This window comes from Salvia splendens, chromosome 5 (genome assembly GCF_004379255.2).
Source record: "Salvia splendens isolate huo1 chromosome 5, SspV2, whole genome shotgun sequence".
NCBI classification, from domain to species: Eukaryota; Viridiplantae; Streptophyta; class Magnoliopsida; order Lamiales; family Lamiaceae; genus Salvia; species Salvia splendens.
Genome location: NC_056036.1, coordinates 12,755,048 through 12,773,956, shown reverse-complemented (window position 1 = coordinate 12,773,956; position 18,909 = coordinate 12,755,048). Strand labels below are relative to the sequence as shown.

General features: G+C 40.4%; 3 protein-coding genes across 3 annotated transcripts; all 3 read left to right on the top strand.

Annotated features, from left to right (window-relative positions):
- The first annotated feature begins 1,974 nt into the window (after positions 1-1,974).
- LOC121803130 (ABC transporter B family member 19-like) lies at positions 1,975-7,132 on the top strand. Its single transcript, XM_042202832.1, has 9 exons — positions 1,975-2,443; positions 2,518-2,572; positions 2,742-2,917; positions 3,279-3,479; positions 3,561-3,820; positions 3,895-4,211; positions 4,290-5,324; positions 5,405-5,646; positions 5,776-7,132. The coding sequence occupies exons 1-9, from the start codon at positions 2,195-2,197 to the stop codon at positions 6,982-6,984; spliced, it is 3,744 nt and encodes a 1,247-aa protein (XP_042058766.1). The 5' UTR covers positions 1,975-2,194; the 3' UTR covers positions 6,985-7,132.
- Positions 7,133-11,319: 4,187 nt separating this feature from the next.
- Positions 11,320-12,408, top strand: LOC121803492. Its single transcript, XM_042203149.1, has 2 exons — positions 11,320-11,476; positions 11,743-12,408. The coding sequence occupies exons 1-2, from the start codon at positions 11,347-11,349 to the stop codon at positions 12,036-12,038; spliced, it is 426 nt and encodes a 141-aa protein (XP_042059083.1). The 5' UTR covers positions 11,320-11,346; the 3' UTR covers positions 12,039-12,408.
- Positions 12,409-12,518: 110 nt separating this feature from the next.
- Positions 12,519-14,209, top strand: LOC121803832. Its single transcript, XM_042203423.1, has 4 exons — positions 12,519-12,679; positions 12,777-12,869; positions 12,954-13,569; positions 13,649-14,209. The coding sequence occupies exons 1-4, from the start codon at positions 12,519-12,521 to the stop codon at positions 14,207-14,209; spliced, it is 1,431 nt and encodes a 476-aa protein (XP_042059357.1).
- Positions 14,210-18,909: the final 4,700 nt, after the last annotated feature.

The window sequence follows — 18,909 nt, the reverse complement described above, 5'->3', positions numbered from 1 at the left end:
TTTTCTAAATCTACTCAAAAGCAAAGTAAAAACAAATAAAAACAACTAGAGAACTAAAGCAAATAAAAGAGAACGTATGTAGATCAAGGACGAGGAAGGTAGAATCCTACGGGATCGATAACAACTATCCTATGCTCAACTAATTTCCAAACTATGCCAACAAAGGGTCTCAAGGGTTATTAAGCTATTACTAAGGTAAAACTATATCTTCTCCTGAAGCATACAATTTGTAGATTACTACCTAGAACCGAAGTGTCCTTCCTAGAACTAAGGTAACAACTCCTAAAAGCTCCTAAGATACTTAGCTTCATTCAAAGGCTAAAATCTCTCGATTATATTGGCAAAGACGTCAACTTCTCTTCTTTCAAATTAAACTACTCATCTCCCGAGTATTGTAGTAAAATCCATATGCATTTATAAGGTGATCAGTCAAATAAATGTATAAGCACAAGAGAAGTCAAAATAATCACATGAGCCAAGGCATAGAAAAATGAAATCAATTAAACATAAGAATCATTGTATCTCCCCCGTAGAACTCTACGGAGGATTTAGCTACTCATGTTTGACACAAAAGTCAAAGGAATATTCAAAGAAATATACAAAACATTGTTTGAACAAAGATAAAACTAAAGGTAGAAACTCCTAGAATTGGATTGGGCGGATTAGAGGCCTCGTCTTCAATCTTGCGATGAATACTCGTCCTCTGCTCGTTCTTATCTTCTTCCTAGGTTAAAAACTGATATTTTTGGGGTAGGAGGTGTGTAGAATTTGTAGGAGGCGTTCCATGCATAGCATATATATTAGGGCCCGAATTTCCTTCTTTAGAACTGTCGGCCGAACCTGGCGGGTCGCTAACTGCTTACGGCAATTCTGGGCGATGATCCTGGCGAGTCGCCAGGTTGGTACTGAGGTGAAGCTGGCGATCCGCCAACTGTGTACTACAATTTCGTCTTTTTTAATCCCGGATGCTTCCTTTCACCATTTAAGCTCATTTTCGGTCCTTTTTCTACAACCATGTCTCAAAGTACACAATATATGATCAAAATCAAGTAAAACTAACCTCTAAAACCATGTAAAATCCAAGTGTATCAAGGATATATGTCTCAAATTTATCATAATTAATTATTTTACAATCTATGAATATAAGTAATTTTCATCATTATTTATTGGATTGATCACATGTTAATCTTATCAGTAGCAACCCGATTAACCCGATGGGTTGGCTCGAAACCCGAGCTTTTACGGTTAGGCTTGAACTTTTATAACCCGAAAGAAATCACAACCTGATTAGCCCGCACTCAGTTGACCTGCAACCCGAGTAGGGTTGGCCTGAAACCCGACGGTGCGACCCGATTGACATCCCTACATATTGGATTGTTATCAGGTCAACTTAATAACAACTTAACATGTTAAGAGCAAAGATTCGATCTGTTAATGGAACCCTTAACTCGAACTAACGTCAATTTTTTTTTGTCAAAAGCATTCGAATTTTCCCCAATCTGACCCGATCCAAAAATACAAAGTTTTTTTACTGATCCGAATCGTCCGAATATTCTAAATTGATTTTTTTAATAAAAATTTAATATCAATAATACGTATATTCAATATCAAAATCTTAAAATACATTAAAATAAGAGAGAGAAAAGAAAAATTGATAAAGTGATAGAGAAGAAAAGAAAAAGTAATGGATTTTTATGCCCGACTAAAATAGAAAATTTAAAAAGTTTTGATTTAAGGTAACGAAGGTAGTACTTATATACATATTTGTTATGATCATATCCTAATATCCGAAAAGTCCAATTCGAATCGAATTAAATTGAAAAATCCAATGATAATTTCGAATTTTGCTTGGTTCGAATGGGATATTTTGGTCGAAACCAAATAGCAGCAGTGCACCACGCCTTCATCCGCCACCTCCTATAATAATCAGTCTCTCTCTCTCTCTCTCCTCAGACCTCGCTGCTCATTCTATTTCTACCCTCAACGCCTCTATCATTCTCTCTCTCGCTCTCTCTCTCCCCTCTCCATTTACTTTGACAACCAGTTTACTGATACTCTTCTCTTCTTACACCCTCATTTCGAACAGAGCACCCAAAAAAGAAATGCAGCCATGAAAGCTCAGTTAGCCCGAAGCTGAGTGATCAACCTCTCTCCCTCTCTCTCTCTCTCCAGGACTTCATTTTGCATTTTAAAAATGGCGGAAGCAGCAGCTGAATCTAAAGCAACTGGGAATGAAGAGAAGAAGAAAGAGCAAAGCCTGCCATTCTACCATCTATTTTCGTTTGCGGATAGATACGATTACTTGCTGATGATTTCCGGCAGCCTCGGTGCTGTCATACACGGCTCCTCAATGCCTGTTTTCTTTCTGCTTTTTGGGGAAATGGTTAATGGTTTCGGTAAAAACCAATCGGATTTGCACAAAATGACACATGAAGTTGGAAAGGTTCATTTTTTTATTCTTTCACTCTAAACTTTCTTTTACATTCAGATCTAACCTCACCTTTTTTCTTAACGAAGTACGCTTTGTATTTCGTGTTTCTTGGCTTGGTGGTGTGCTGCTCTTCCTACGCAGGTAAATTGTTATTTTATATTTACAAAAAAAGGTGAATGGATGAAATTATAACAACCATTTTTTTTCTAATTTATTCTTCTTTTATTGCATGTTTTTCAAACTTTAATAGTACTTTCCTTTTGCGTCGAAATTCGTTGCTTTTATAACAATTTGTTTTAAAAAAAAGCAGAGATTGCATGCTGGATGTACACGGGAGAGAGGCAAGCTGGGAGGCTGAGAAGAAAATATTTGGAGGCAGTGTTGAAACAGGACGTGGGATTTTTTGATACTGATGCAAGAACTGGTGATATTGTTTTTAGTGTTTCTACCGACACTCTTCTTGTACAAGATGCAATCAGCGAGAAGGTTGGTTTTTGCTCTCTCACACCATTGATTGAATAAAAACAAAATATATGTGAACGCGCAATGATGCATTTTAATACATTGCTGTAATCATAATATTGCGTATGCGACAGTTAATTATCAAGCCTAGCTTTCTCCTACACGTTTTTTCATTTTCCAATTTGCGTGATTTTTGTAATGTTCATAATTGAGTTTGACTGGACTTTTTAGTTTTTACTTACTATGTTTGCTATCCTATTGGTGCGTATTTGGAAATAATTATTCAAACAACCAATGATTTTGATGAATGGATTTGAAGTCCATTGCTTGAGCATAATGTTGATAGTATATGCAATGTTGAAGCATGGTTGAGGTGTGAATTTAGGTTGGAAACTTTATACATTACCTATCGACGTTCTTGGCGGGGTTGGTGGTTGGCTTTGTGTCAGCATGGAGGCTTGCCCTGCTGAGTGTGGCTGTGATTCCCGGAATTGCATTTGCTGGAGGTCTCTATGCCTACACCCTTACTGGACTCACCTCCAAGACTCGCCAATCCTACGCCAGCGCTGGTGTCGTTGCTGAGCAGGTAATGCTAATCACTTAACCATAATAACAACTTGTGCAAATAAATGTTGATACTATTTTCGTTGATGAATGATGTATGCAGTCGATTGCACAAGTTAGGACGGTTTACTCGTATGTTGGGGAGACGAAAGCACTGGATGCATATTCAGAATTGATACAGAACACTCTAAAGCTCGGATACAAGGCTGGAACGGCTAAAGGGCTTGGACTAGGATGTACCTATGGCATAGCCTGCATGTCGTGGGCACTCGTGTTCTGGTATGCCGGTGTCTTCATTAGAAACGGACAGACTGATGGTGGCAAGGCATTCACGGCTATCTTCTCTGCCATTGTTGGTGGCATGTAAGTTCCCCACTTTCCCGAGCCATGCATGTGGAAGGACTAGGACTCTGATTTGTTTGGTTTCGTATGTGCAGGAGCCTTGGTCAGTCGTTTTCTAATCTTGGGGCGTTCAGTAAAGGTAAGGCTGCCGGATACAAGTTGATGGAGATAATCAAGCAGAAGCCTAAGATAGTCGAGGATGCATCAGGCGCTGAGTGCCTTACCGATGTTGTGGGGAACATCGAGTTCAGGAATGTGAGTTTCAGCTATCCATCGCGGCCGGATATCTCAATCTTTAGAGATTTCTCAATTTTCTTCCCTGCTGGGAAAACAGTTGCTGTCGTTGGTGGAAGTGGTTCGGGAAAGAGCACGATTGTCTCCTTGATTGAAAGGTTCTACGACCCCAATCGTGGTAAGTTAGAAAAAAGATGTGAGATTCATAAATTACTTTATTATTTAGGAGTACTCCATTTTGTGTTTAAATGGGCAGGGGAAGTTTTGCTGGATGGTGTGAACATAAAGATGTTGCGCCTCAAATGGTTGCGGTCTCAAATTGGTTTGGTGAACCAAGAACCTGCACTCTTCGCCACGACAATACTCGACAACATTCTCTATGGAAAGCCCGATGCAACAATGGCACAAGTCGAGGCTGCTGCTTCCGCTGCTAACGCTCATAGCTTCATCGCCTTGCTTCCTAACGCTTACAACACGCAGGTAGGAGAGCGTGGAGTTCAGCTCTCAGGCGGCCAAAAGCAGAGGATTGCAATCGCCAGAGCTATGCTAAAGGATCCGAAGATACTACTGCTCGACGAAGCAACCAGTGCGCTTGATGCTGGCTCAGAGAGCATCGTCCAGGAGGCTCTCGAGCGGCTTATGGTGGGCAGGACTAGCTTAGTTGTAGCTCATCGCCTCTCCACAGTAAGAAACGTAGACTCCATCGCAGTTCTACAGCAAGGGCAAGTCGTCGAAACTGGGACACACGAAGACCTAATTGACAAGGCTGGTGGGGCATATGCCTCTCTTATTAGGTTCCAAGAAATGGCGGGAAACAGTGCTTCAACACACCGTACACGGTCCTCACGCCTTAGCCACTCGTTGTCGACTAAATCCCTCAGCCTCCGGTCCGGCAGTCTGAGGAATCTGAGCTATTCTTACAGCACGGGTGTGGATGGCCGGATAGAGATGGTCTCAAAAGCAGAGACTGATAGGAGAAATGGAGCCCCGGACAGATATTTTTGGCGACTTCTCAAAATTAATGCCCCCGAATGGCCTTACTCTATATTGGGAGCTGTAGGGTCTGTTCTTTCTGGTTTCATTGGCCCAACTTTTGCCTTGGTGATGAGTAATATGATTGAGGTGTTCTACTATACGGATTCGGCCGCCATGGAGAGGAAAACGAAGGAATACGTGTTCATTTATATCGGAGCTGGTGTGTATGCTGTTGTTGCATATTTGATTCAGCACTACTTTTTCAGTATCATGGGAGAAAACCTTACTACAAGAGTGAGGAGGATGATGTTTGCAGGTTCGTAATTCGCTCCTGTTTTCAATTGTTGTTGTCGTCAAAGATAGATTGTGTTATAGATTTCCATGCTCATCTTTCAGCAATATTGAGGAATGAAGTGGGATGGTTCGACGAGCAGGAGAACAACTCGAGCCTCCTTGCAGCGCGGCTGGGAAGCTATGCTGGTGATGTGAAATCTGCGATTGCGGAGAGAATATCCGTTGTGTTGCAGAACATGACATCTCTTCTCGCTTCTTTCATAGTTGCCTTCATAGTTGAATGGAGGGTTTCATTGCTCATATTAGCTACCTTTCCTCTACTTGTCTTAGCCAACTTTGCTCAGGTAAAATATTTCACTTGCTAGTTTGTAAAGATTTACAAGCAGTTGTCTCTTATTAACATATAATTAACGAATGTTGTGTGTTTCATCTGGTTTTAGATTAGACACTAAGTTGTTGGTTGATATGTGCAGCAATTGGCGCTGAAAGGGTTCTCAGGAGACGCGGCGAAGGCGCATGCGAAGACAAGCATGATCGCAGGGGAAGGAGTGAGCAACATAAGAACTGTGGCGGCCTTCAATGCCCAAGAAAAGATCCTCTCTATGTACACGCACGAGCTCCGAATTCCACAACGTTGCAGTCTGCGTCGCAGCCAGTGCTCGGGTCTGCTATTTGGCCTCTCCCAGCTCGCCCTCTACGCCTCCGAAGCTCTCATCCTCTGGTACGGCGCCCACCTCGTCACCACGGGTCTCTCCACCTTCTCAAAGGTCTTGAAGGTCTTTGTGGTCTTGGTCGTCACAGCCAATTCCGTGGCTGAAACCATCAGCCTCGCTCCCGAGATCATGCGCGGTGGAGAATCCGTCGCCTTCATATTCTCCATCCTCGACCGCCCCACAAGGATTGACCCGGATGACCCCGACGCTGAGCTGGTCGACTCCATCCGGGGCGATGTCGAGCTCCGCCACGTAGATTTCGCGTATCCATCGCGGCCGGAGGTGGCTATCTTCAAGGACTTCAGCCTCAGGATCCGTGCCGGGCAGAGCCAAGCTCTAGTCGGAGCAAGTGGTTCGGGAAAAAGCACTGTCATTGCGTTGGTGGAGCGATTCTACGATCCCGGAGCTGGGAAAGTTATGATCGACGGCAAAGATATAAGAAGTTTGAATTTGAGATCCCTCCGCCGCAGAATCGGGCTGGTGCAGCAGGAGCCGGTGCTGTTCGCGGCTAGCATATTCAACAACATTGCGTACGGGAAGGAAGGGGCGACAGAGGCGGAGGTGGTGGAAGCAGCGCGGGCAGCGAACGTGCACGCATTCGTGAGCGGGTTGCCCGACGGGTACAGGACTTCCGTGGGAGAGAAGGGCGTCCAGCTTTCGGGCGGGCAGAAGCAGCGGATTGCGATAGCGCGTGCGGTTATTAAGAATCCGTCGATACTTTTGCTGGACGAGGCGACGAGCGCCCTGGACGCGGAGTCGGAGTGCGTGCTGCAGGAGGCGCTGGAGAGGCTTATGAGAGGGCGGACGACCGTGGTCGTGGCCCATAGGCTTTCAACAATACGCGGCGTCGACAACATTGCAGTGGTTCAAGATGGACGCGTTGTGGAACAGGGCAGCCACAGACAACTCGTCAGTCGGCAAGATGGGGCTTATTCCAGGCTCTTGCAATTGCAACACCATCGGATTTGAAAACAAAATCATGCATGCCATTATTATCTTTACTTGGTTTGATTTGTATCATTGACAGTATTTTTATAAACACTATATAAGATGTGGATGTGGATGTGGATGTGGATGTGGATGTGGATGTGGATGAATTGGTTTTGGAGTCAAGACATTGTGGATTGGATTCCCTTCGTCAGCGATTCTCTCTGCCTCTCCTCTCTTTGCGTTCTTCCTCCCCATTGGTAAGTCCCTAATCCTCACCCAACATTCATGAATGCGCACACATACAAACACCCTCATTTCACAACCTCTCTCTCGACCTCACTCTTTCTCTTTATGTCTGGTTCACATCTATCTGAACTAATTTAAAGTACTAGTTGTTTAAAAAGACAGGGAAAATGAAAAATAGAGTGAAGTCAATAAATCTTGATACATATATTCATAGATACAATCCTTTCACTCTCCTTTTTAGTTTGTTCCATAAAAGATTACACATTTTATTTTTTGGAAAAAGCTCAATCTCATATTAATATAAATATATCATATTCTCTCTCCACCTAACACACAAAACAACTTTACCTAAAATCTCGTGTCAATCCCCAAGTATGCCATCTATTATGGGAACTGAGAGAGTATTAATTTAAAAGAATCAGTCAAGAAGAAGTGTATTAACTGCAACAATTTGCAAAGCAAATTCTTCTCTCTTCATCTCTTCGGTCTTTCCAAAGATGTTAGTATGACTATAGTGACTAATCATGCTATCTATTTGATGCAAAAACATATGAAGAATGACTGAATTGGTAAATAAAAAACTCAACGAATTGATAACTCTAGAATATAAAAACTCAATGTAAAATTAATAATCAAAGTCTGTTTTTTTAGTTCAACAATAAGGCCTTTATATAGGCAAACAAAAATTATAAACTTATGAAAAATAAAACTAAAAAGAAAATAAGTAAAAAAAGAAATTCTAATTTGTAAAAGGGAAAAGAATTAATATTTTCCATGTACTAATTGAATTGAAGGGGGAAAACCGGTGGGGTTCATGTTTAGGAATGATGACGGTGCTGGTGATCTTCGAGTAGTGAAAACAGAGTTGCTAGAGAAGAAACTCTACATCGGTGATGCTGTGCATTCAAATTGCTTGGAGGTTATACCAATTGTTGTTAACATACTTATTGTTCCTTTGGTCATTCGATATGGAGATTCTATGAACAGCCAGCATGATCTGTATGGACTGAGTGACTTCCATAGTGCAAGAGTTGATTGGATCAAGAAAGAAATATCGTTCCCCGCACTGAATACATGGATGGCATACTGGAGAAGATATAGAGTCTGTTAAAATAAGCTGTCTTTTAGTGCAGAAGCTGATGTCGGAGTTGGTTGTTGAAAATATCAATCAAACTTTAACGGATGGCATCATGAAGGATGTTGTTTGAGAAATTTTGAATAGGTTAAAGATGTTATTTCAATAAAGCAGACTCGGGGACGAGTCTTTTTCAAGAAGGGGAGTATGATGCAGTTATAGAAGACACGACTTGGAGGTCAAGCAAATTATATTTTGGGTTTTATTTATTTCCGAGTTAATTGAATTAGTAGATGGGGAAATATAATAGATGGAAAAATATTAATTGTTTTTCCTTCTACAAATTATGATTTTCTTTTTTGCTTATTTTCCTTTTAGTTATTTTCCATAAGTTTATGATTTTCCTTTGTCTATATAAAGACCTTATTGTTGAACTAAAAAGACAGATTTTGATTATTAATTTTACATTGAGTTGTTATACTCTAGAGTTCTCAATTCGTTGAGTACTTTATTTACTAGTTCAGTCATTCTCCATGCGTGTTCTGCATCAAATAGTTAACATGATTAGTCAATATAGTTATTAACTTGACATTGAACTTGAGGATAACAAATCCTAGTAAAGCTTGAGTAGGATGAACTAAATAATTTGAATAGCTAATGAGTTGATGAAATCACTACCCTAGGGTTCCATTATTTTTTTCATCCAAATAATATTTGAGGATGAGATGCGATAGACAGTCTGTAAACATATTTCATGTGTTCGATATTCTAGTACTGACCTTTAGTTATACTATCTCTCTATTTTATACTTGCAGTTAATTTTAGTGCTAATAAATAGGGCATCAACATGCGAACACGAGCATGATCACTGGCAAATGAGTGAGCATCATAAGAATGTGGCGAACTGAATACCCAAGAAAATATCCTCGCTCTATACTTGCACGAGCTTTGAATTTGATGCACTATTTATTAACACTAAAAATACCTACAAGCATACAAGGTAGATCTAGTATAGCTAAAGGTTAGTATCGGGATATCGAACACATGGAATAAAATTACAACTGACTATCACATACTAAGCATCATATATTATCTAGAGACAAGGGTTTTTGGTTTTGGATTTATAAACTAAACAGAAATAAATAAACAAAAAAGAAAGAAAGTACGAAAACAAAATAATACAAAACAGGCTAAAGAATATAGAGTTTTAGGACCCAACTACTACGACCTAGTGATGATTAATCTCACAGAACCTTTACCTTATTGTGTCTCTAGGATTATTAGGAAAGTCACGATTCTAAAATAAGTCCTCTCTCGAGCGCACCTATCCAGTAGATTAGACTCTAACTATCAAAGTCTCCTTCCAATAGATTAGATTCTAACTCAAGTTCTTAAGACTCAAGCCCTCACAAAGGGTACCCTCTCTCGAGTGCAGAAAAACCTATGTGTTGTACTCGTTACTTTTACCGTATAAAACTAGCTATCTCTCGATTAATCTAGTTAAACGGACATAGTTCTAAAGTTGGTAAGACAAAAGAACAATAAAAGCACAAGACCAAGCAAAATAATCACGAGAGCTAGGAAAATGTTCAATTTAATAAATTAAAACATATTCATAATAATCTTCTCCAATTGCATAGTTTCTAAACTAAATAACTCAAATTCATCACAAATATACAACCCCCAATTTTAAGAACTCTAATATTCAAATTTCATGCCATATGTATAAAGGTGTGGTTCGATTATCACTCCATCAACAACATAGAATGAATTCATCTCAATTCTTCACAATTACTAGCTCTAGGATGGTAAATAACAAGATATAACAAGATTCTAACATCAATTAATCAAAAAAATTCGAAATTGGTGTTTTGAGCTTGAAATACAAAATCTGAAATTGGAGAAGTGGTGGAGAAATTTGAGGGTTTAGCTGGTGGTGTGGACCAGCAGTGGCCGGGATAGTATCGCCGGCGGTTTGTGACGGTAGCTCGGTGAAAGTTGTTGGGATCGAACTAGTCGAACGTAATCGTTTGAAACATCAAGAACGAGGAACGAGATGAATTTCAGCAAAACTCTTGCCGAGACTTTTTTTTGTATTGATAATTTGATAGATAACTGCTAATATGACGATAACCCATTTAAATACAAATATAAAATCACAACTAAACCCACTACTAAACTATTTTATAACTATTCTACTAACTACTATGCTAATAACATAACATAAAATAACTACTGCATCCACCATTCCTACATTTCCCACTTCTTCCACTTACTTAGTGTCTTAACTTCCAAGTAGGTCTAGTAGTGCGTGAGCCGTGATGAACCCCAGCTGACTCAGCTGAACAAGGCCCATCAAAAGTCCGGCGAGCTGGCTGTGTGGGTGACGTGAAGAGTGTGTGTGTAAAGTGAGAAATGTATATGTTGAGAGATAGAGAGAAAGACTTTTAATTCCCATCCTTTTTCCTATTTCTTTTTTTTTTCACTTCTTCACCTCCCCACATGCCACGTTTCTCCCTCCCTTTTTCTATTTTCTTTTGTCTTTATCCCCAAAAATCACATCCTAATCCTTTTCCTTTTTCTATTTTGATTCCTCTTTATTCCTTTCATTTTTTTTTTCTTTTCTACTAAAATATAAACACACATACATGTATACACGTACAACCACTAAAATACTAGTCTATTCCTATTTTAATTCTAACTATCACCTGTACATAGTGGCGGATCCAGGGGCAGATGGGTCGCCCCCACTAATTTTCCCTTATCTCAGATGTATATTTTTCATATCCGCCCCCTCCGTTATCTCCGACATCACCCCGTTGACCGAAAAAATGACCATTATCTCCTAAGCTCAATTGAAATAAAATTTTAAAACTCATCAAGCCCAATTAAAATATATTAATTGTAATATTAAATCAAAATATCCTTACGAAAAAACAGCATTGATTATGTCTGCCCTAATTTTTTTGGAAGTTGTTTTAAATATTTATAGGAAGATCACTCAATGCACAACTTACATAATTATATAAGTCCCAATAAGAAAGCCCAATAGTTTGATAAGCCTAGTAGAACAATGAAGGATGCTACGACGCCGTTTCCTCTCCTCTGTAATCTTCTTCAGCGAGGCTGTTGCATCCCCAATTCCCCATGCCCTATTCCACCATTCCTCCCCTGTATTCAGTGAAGCAACTCATACCGTGAAATTTTTAGGTATTTCCTCGTTATTAAACTCTCATTTACCATTTCTTTGAAGAATGGTTTGGAGTGTTGGATACTTTTTTTTTCTTCATGTTTTTCGTATGTGTATTTTGAGTTCTTAAAGTGTTGCTTTTTCTGGCATTTTCTGTTGATATTTTGGTTTTTGAAATAATAAATCCCATGGTGTAATATTCTCCATCCTAACTATTCCTAAGAGTATTGATCCTCGATAATATTCCGGGAATATTTTATAATTATACCTTTTTTTGTTTCATTAGGTATAGAGAAATATTTTGGAAAAAAACCAAGAATTTTGGATTCTTGTCCAGAACTAGAAGCACAGAATGCTGAAGAAAATTTGATGGAGAATGATGATATAAATGAAAGTGAAATCAAGGCTGATCTTGGTTTGCGAAAACCAATTGCAGAATATGGTGTGAATATTCGGGATCGTATTCGTAGAGAATATGTAGCAAAAGGCCCTTGTCAACCAAAGGGTAATATTTTTCAAAAAACGCATCAAGGAAAAGATAATAGGAGTTTTAGAGATGCTTGGTACAAAGATTATGATTGACTAGAATATAGTGAAGCGAAAAATGCCGCATATTGCTTTTACTGTTTTCTTTTCAAGCGTGGTTATGTGGCACCGGGAGATGAAGCCTTCACTAGTTGTGGTTTTTCTAATTGGAAAAAAGCACTAGAAAGATTCAAGGCGCATGTTGGGGATAAAAGTAGTGCACACAACAAAGCAAGGATAGAATATGAAAATTTTGTCAATCAAAGGCAAAGTGTGACTTATGTTGTAAGTAGAGGTATGACAACAAAAGAAAAGGAATATCGAATTCGATTGACTGCAACTGTTGATGTAGTTCGTTTTCTTTTGATTCAAGGTTTGCCTTTTAGGGGACATGACGAGTCATCTACGTCTTTGAACAAAGGTAATTTTCTTGAGTTATTAGAATAGTATGGTTTGAGGAATGATGAAGTTGGTAAAGTGATTTTGAAAAATACCCCTGGAAATAACCAAATGACTTCTCCATCAGTCCAAAAAGATATGGCTAATGCTTGTGCGGTGGAAACCACACTTGATATATTGGGAGAACTTGGAGACAGACACTTTTCAATCCTAGTTGATGAGTCACGTGATTGCTCAACAAAGGAGCAAATGGCAATTGTCATAAGATTTGTGAACAAGGATGGCCAGATAATTGAAAGGTTTTTAGCTTTGGTTCATGTCAAAAAAAACTACATCAGTTTGTTTGAAAGAGGCGATTGACTCCGTATTTGCTAAGTTTAAGTTATCTTTGTCAAGATTGAGAGGCCAAGGATACGATGGAGCATCAAACATGCGAGGTGAATGCAATGGATTGAAAGCACTAATTTTAAAGGAAAATCCATCAGCTTGGTATGTCCATTATTTTGCCCACCAACTTCAATTGGTATGTGTGGCCGTGTGCAAGACAAATCAATATGTTTGTGATTTTTTCAGTTATCTTATCTCGATTGTCACAACATGTGGTTCTTCTTGCAAAAGGGCTGATATGATTCGACAAATTGAGCACGATAGACTAGTTGAAATGATAGAGAATGGGGAAATCGGTACTGGTAGAGGCCAAAATCAAGAAACTTCTTTGAAGAGACCCGGTGATACTCGATGGGGATCTCATTATGTCACCGTGATTCTTCTTGCAAATATGTGGCAGTCAGTAACCGAAGTACTTGAAAACGTACTTGTTGATGGAGAAGAATATGAAACAAGGGGCAAAGCTGTAGGTCTCGTACAGAAAATGGAGACTTTTGAATTTGTATTCATCCTTATGTTGATGAACCATTTGTTGGGGGTTATTCAACCATTGTCTTGTGCCTTGCAACAAAGAGATCAAGATATTTTAAATGCGATTTTCTTGATAGAGAATGTGAAAGAAAGCTTGAGATCATTTCGAGAATTTGGATGTGATACTTTCTTGCAAGAAGTGAATGATTTTTGTGGGGCAAATGACATTTCAATAACAAACATGGATGATGATGCTCCAAAGCGGATTAGTAAGAGGAATGGTTCAAACATCAAGAACTACCATCATTATCGCGATGAAATATTTTGTCAGGTAATTTGAAATTTAATATCTTATTCATTTACTAAATTAGAATCATCTTGATATTTAATCTTTCTTGTGTGTCAATTAGGTCGTCGACTTACTTACACAAGAGATGGAAAATCGTTTCTCTGAGGCATCCACAGACTTGCTAAGTTGTATGGCATGCCTCGATCCAAAAAATGATTTCGCTGCTTTTAATGTTCATAAGCTTGTTCATCTTGCTACTCTTTACCCAAAGGACTTCACATCGACTCAACATACTGAATTGTTTAAACAACTTGAAACTTTTGTTGATGTTGTGAGAAGAGATGCACGATTGAATGGTATCAAAGATTTGGCTAGCCTATCTCAGAAGATTGTTGAAACCAAGAAAGATAAAGTTTTTCCGTTGGTTTATCGTCTGATTGAGTTGGTATTGATCTTACCTGTAGCGACTGCATCTGTTGAAAGAGTATTTTCAGCAATGAAATTTGTCAAGACTGACTTGCGGAATAGGATGGGAGATGAGTGGTTGAATGACAGTTTGGTAGTATACAATGAAAGATCCATCTTTGCTAGTGTTTCTAATGAAAGAATCTTGAAACGTTTTCAAGATATGGATACCCGTAGAAATCAGTTGTCTCGGTTAACAGATGCTAGAGCTACTTGAATTGTAATAGACTTTCATTTTGCTAAAAAAACATATTGAAGTATTATACTCCCTCCGTCCCGGACTACTTGCACTTATTTCCTTTCTGGGCGTCCCAAGTTATTTGCACTCTTTCCATTTTTAGTAAAAATTATCACCTACAGCCGCAATTGTTGACTTTGCTATACACTCATTCCTTAATCTCCGTGCCGAAAAGGAAATGTGCAAATAGTCCGGGACGGAGGGAGTATTTAATATTTTATTATTTTATTATTTTATTCCGCCCCCTCCGTTTTTTAATCCTGGATCCGCCACATATATAATATATACACTAAAATTCTAATTCTTATATTTATTTCTATTTTCTATTCTATTTTATAAATTTGGGGTATTACATAATCACGTTAAAGGTAATATCAAGATTAGATAATAGGTTATTTCAACATTTGTGGTCGTAGGATAGCACTTGGCCAACTCAAGTTCAACAAGTTTCAAATCACCATCTCCGTTGCTTAAGGAACGATAAACTTCTCTGGTTTTGTGTTAATTTTAGTTAACATGTCAAATTGTAATCTCATGTTTGTTATTTGCGCAATTCTCAAGTGTTAGTGTAGGGTTAGTAGCAAATCTGCTTTAATTTCATACATTGAGCCTTGTGTCATCACATTGCAGTTGTGATTAGATAGTTCTTGCCCTTTTTGTTCTTCAATTTCTTCTTTTTCTACGCGAAGGCACAGTCCCACGTTCCAAGATAACTTTCCATCCTGCGAATACATTAGTTAAGGTTGACTTTTGTTTGTTGTGTGACTGCTATGTATGCTGCACCTCCTATCCATTGATCTTTAATTGCTCAAGTAGTTTCGTTCCCAGCTAGGTTAGTTTCTTTCATGCATGTAGTTAAGTCCCACGCCCCAAGTTAAAGCGAGGCTGCATGGCCAACCCCTCTCTAGTGTTTGAAACCCCTTGTGTCCGTTCTTCATGGGATCCACATCGCACTTACCATATACTCATTAATACTCCCTCCGTCATATATAAATATAGTCTTCTTTTTCCATTTTGGTCTGTCACACAAAAATAGCCTATTTTTATTTTGGCAATTCTTTTCTCTTTATAATATGAGCTCCCATTCTCCACTAACAATACTTCAATCACTTTTTCTTTCTACATTTCTCTTACTTCATCAATTTCACATTAAAATTCATGTTATCCCCAAAGTCCGGACGGAGGGAGTAATATTTTGGGAAGAGTGAGAACTATAATTATCTTTGTCGGGCAAGAATGCGCTCAAACGACATGCGCAATCGGGCTACTTCAGTCATGCTTATAAAATCCAGTTGAAATTCTATATTTGATTTTTGATTGTTAGGTATAGATCAACCGAAGGCTAGATACAACGCGGTGATGCACTATTTTATTAGCACTACAACTACTTACAAGTATAACAAGGTAATAATAGTATAGCCAAAGGGTAAACACAGAGTTGTCGAACTCGGTGAATTATATCACATATTGGCTACCATGTACAAAGCTTCTACTACTATTTGGACTCACAAAAGGTTTGGTTTGAACACAGAACAAAGCAGTAAATTAAAGCAATTAAAAAAAACAGTAAACAATCGTAGTATGCTAGATTTGAGAAAACAGATGGGAACAAGGGAATTCTAGGGATGCGCTTTCACAATTATAGTTTACAAAAAACACAGTTAGGATATCCTATCACAGTTCATCCTTGACTAGAGCGAGTCACATAAATATTGCCCATGCGGCACAAAGTAGATTAAACACTAAGGTTGCAGGCTTAGATTATTACCTCCAAAAAGCTTGATTAGACCCTCGAGATGCCCTCACTCTCAATTAATAGTACATTTTCAGGTAGAATTAATTGTAGTGTTAACTAAGTCCGTCTAACATGCAAATCCTCTTTTGATTACTATACATGCTAAGATATCATCATAAAATGTGTCACTCAAACATGAAGCATTATCGAACAACTTAGAATAAAGCAAACATAAACAAATGGATACTGATAACAAGAATTATATACACCAAAATAGTTACTCAAACAAGAATTGTATACACTAAGACAGTGTCCCGAAAGATCAGAGACTTGATAGCGGTCTGCAGTGACCTGTCCAGCGACCTACTTTTCCTGTCTTCTTCCAGGCATGATTTCTGAGGTGGACCGCTGCTTCTTCGGCGGCCGCTGGCTAACTTTTATACTCCAGACTTCTAATTTCGACCTTTTCTGTCTTTTAAGGCTCTGTTTTGCATATTTCTCACAAATCACGTCAAAATACCAATATATATATAAAATATGCAATAAACAGACATGTGATGCAATTTTAATAATCAAAACGGACCAAATAATAGCCTAGCGTATCACGCGGCTACAGGTCATATAAAGAAACAAAAGCTAAGAAATATTAGTTCACAAGAGAATCATCTTGAAACATGAAGTGGATATTTTGCCCGAGACATAATATGATTGGTCTTCCTGAAAAGGGCCACAAATTCCACTTTTTTTAGGTAAATAAAGCATTTATAAAAGAAAGCAGTAAAGGTATTACACGAAGGGCAAGCCCAACACACACACCAAAGCTCGAGGGCTAGGTGCGGACTAAGCCATGGACAAGCCCATGGTCAACTAAACAATGCCCTAACCTAACCTAACCCTAACCATCCATCGTGGAATTGGTGTTGGCTGGTGGTTGGTATACAAACTGGGAAACCCAAGTGTGGGTCTAACTTCCACTGCGGCGCGTGTTGGGAAGAATTGTGTCGATCCCGGGCAAAGGTATCGTCTAACACGTGACCTCGTGTTCACATGACTGTTTTTGCGCCGAGGGAGGTGGTGGTAACTCTAAGGCGTCCTCGGACCCTTATCGTGGTGGTGCACTAAGCAGCTGGTGGCGCGCGTGGTTAGCAACGCCCCACAAGCAACATTAGTTTATCCCATCAAAATGATCCCTATAGCCCTCCGGTCCGAAAACTAGAGGCATTCTCCTTACGAGACGTTGCTATTAGGTGTGGTCCCCGATGCAAGCCCGTGATAGGTTGGCGCAGGGTGGGTGAGTGCGTCTACTCCACGCCCTCAGCTTGTCTTGGCGCGTGGAGAGTCGTCGGGGTATCTGGTTGATTCCCACGCGCCGTCCCCATCGATTGTGGTATCTAATGGGTTGCACCGCACCATGTCTGCACCCATGTGTTGTCCCTGTCTGTCACGGATGTTGACTGACCACGCCAGTAGATCTCTGCATTACTGGAACACGACAAGGTTGGTCGGTCAGAGCTGCAGGTTTCTCGTTTAGCGCCAGGGAGAGCTAGCTGGCTGGTAGCGCCAACGGTCTTCTGCTGGAATGCTCAAGGAGATTCCGGCGAGTTCGAAACGAACTAACTCAGACCAAGGCTGGCCATGGAGGACACTCGTCACCCTTCCTTCACCTCCGGTGAGGGGATGATACGGTATCTTCCCCAACACATGCAGGTGGACAGGAGGTGGTCGATGGCAACGACAGTAGTGAAGAGCCGCCGGTGTTCGAGACGAGAGTCGAAGAGTTGTCAAGTTCGGAGGCCACGACTGTGAGCGCGAGGCCTCGAAGGGAGTCACGTCCGCCAAATCGCTTTAGGGATTACATGAGATATTAGGATGCTTTTTTTCGCCTATTTTGTTTAGTTTATTTTAGGAGAGTTATTTAATTATGTAAACGCAAGATATTATTAAACGTTGAGTCAGGCTTTTGCTCCTTTTCGGGTTTTCTTCGTTGATTCTTTCCTGAATCGTATTGTCGAATCAACCCTAGGGTCCTTAAATATAAATAGGGGAATTGTTAACTTCGTTCACAAGAAATAACATCCAAATTCCTCTACTCTGGGTTCTAATTTTTTCTGCAAACCCTAGTATTTTGGCGTGATCAACGGGGCAAGCCCGCGACTGCCATATCAGTTTCCATCGGTGACGAACTCGTCTCTGGAAACTAACGTTGAGGGCAGAAAACCCTTAACATTTGGTGCTTTCATCCCTGAACCATGTCCTCCTCCACGACAACAGAAGGCTGGTCCGAAACCCTCCCCGTGGGTTCCCTGCCGGTTTCGATCGATCCGGTGATCTCCCAAGTCACGCCATCGCCGCCGATCGACCCAGCGGTGACGTTGATGGAGCATATTTTGGCCACGCTCGCCAGGTTCGAAATTCGAATGAATGAGCAAGATAGAAGAATCGCAGCGACTGCACAGCCGTCTCGCCCCGATCCCGATCCACCGTACAGCCTGCCGCCGTTCAACCCGACCGCTGTTGTGGCGGTGTCGATCCCTATCCCACCGTTTTCTAACGGCATCCCTCCATCCCTCAATCCGGCGGCTCATCCTTGGCGCCAACCGCCCGTTTCAGGGGATATCACTGACTTCGAGCCTCGACCACCGCCGGGTTTTCTCCCTTCGGGAGCCAACTACTACAACCCTAATGGATATGCAGCGGGTCCTCGGGCCCATGGGCCGAAACCGTATGTCTCCCGGCCCCCGTCGACATGGGATAACCCTACCGCCCGTCTCAATGGGGATGCCCAGCAATGGCGTAATGGGTCTTCATCGTGGGATCCCCCTTCCGCTCGCCCATCGTATGGCGCCAACGGCCACGACTTGTCGAGACAGTTCAAGATGGATCCACCGCACTTTGATAGGTCAGAGGCGCCGAGCTGGATTTCGCGAATCGAATTCTATTTTGA

Coding starts and splice junctions, on each gene's coding strand:
- LOC121803492 (XM_042203149.1), top strand. CDS start 11,347: ATGCTACGACGCCGTTTCCTCTCCTCTGTAATCTTCTTCAGCGAGGCT. Junction 11,477..11,742: donor TCATACCGTGAAATTTTTAG/GTATTTCCTCGT, acceptor TTGTTTCATTAG/GTATAGAGAAATATTTTGGA.
- LOC121803832 (XM_042203423.1), top strand. CDS start 12,519: ATGGCTAATGCTTGTGCGGTGGAAACCACACTTGATATATTGGGAGAA. Junction 12,680..12,776: donor GATGGCCAGATAATTGAAAG/GTTTTTAGCTTT, acceptor ATCTTTGTCAAG/ATTGAGAGGCCAAGGATACG. Junction 13,570..13,648: donor GCGATGAAATATTTTGTCAG/GTAATTTGAAAT, acceptor TGTGTCAATTAG/GTCGTCGACTTACTTACACA.
- LOC121803130 (XM_042202832.1), top strand. CDS start 2,195: ATGGCGGAAGCAGCAGCTGAATCTAAAGCAACTGGGAATGAAGAGAAG. Junction 5,325..5,404: donor GAGGAGGATGATGTTTGCAG/GTTCGTAATTCG, acceptor CTCATCTTTCAG/CAATATTGAGGAATGAAGTG. Junction 5,647..5,775: donor TCTTAGCCAACTTTGCTCAG/GTAAAATATTTC, acceptor TGATATGTGCAG/CAATTGGCGCTGAAAGGGTT.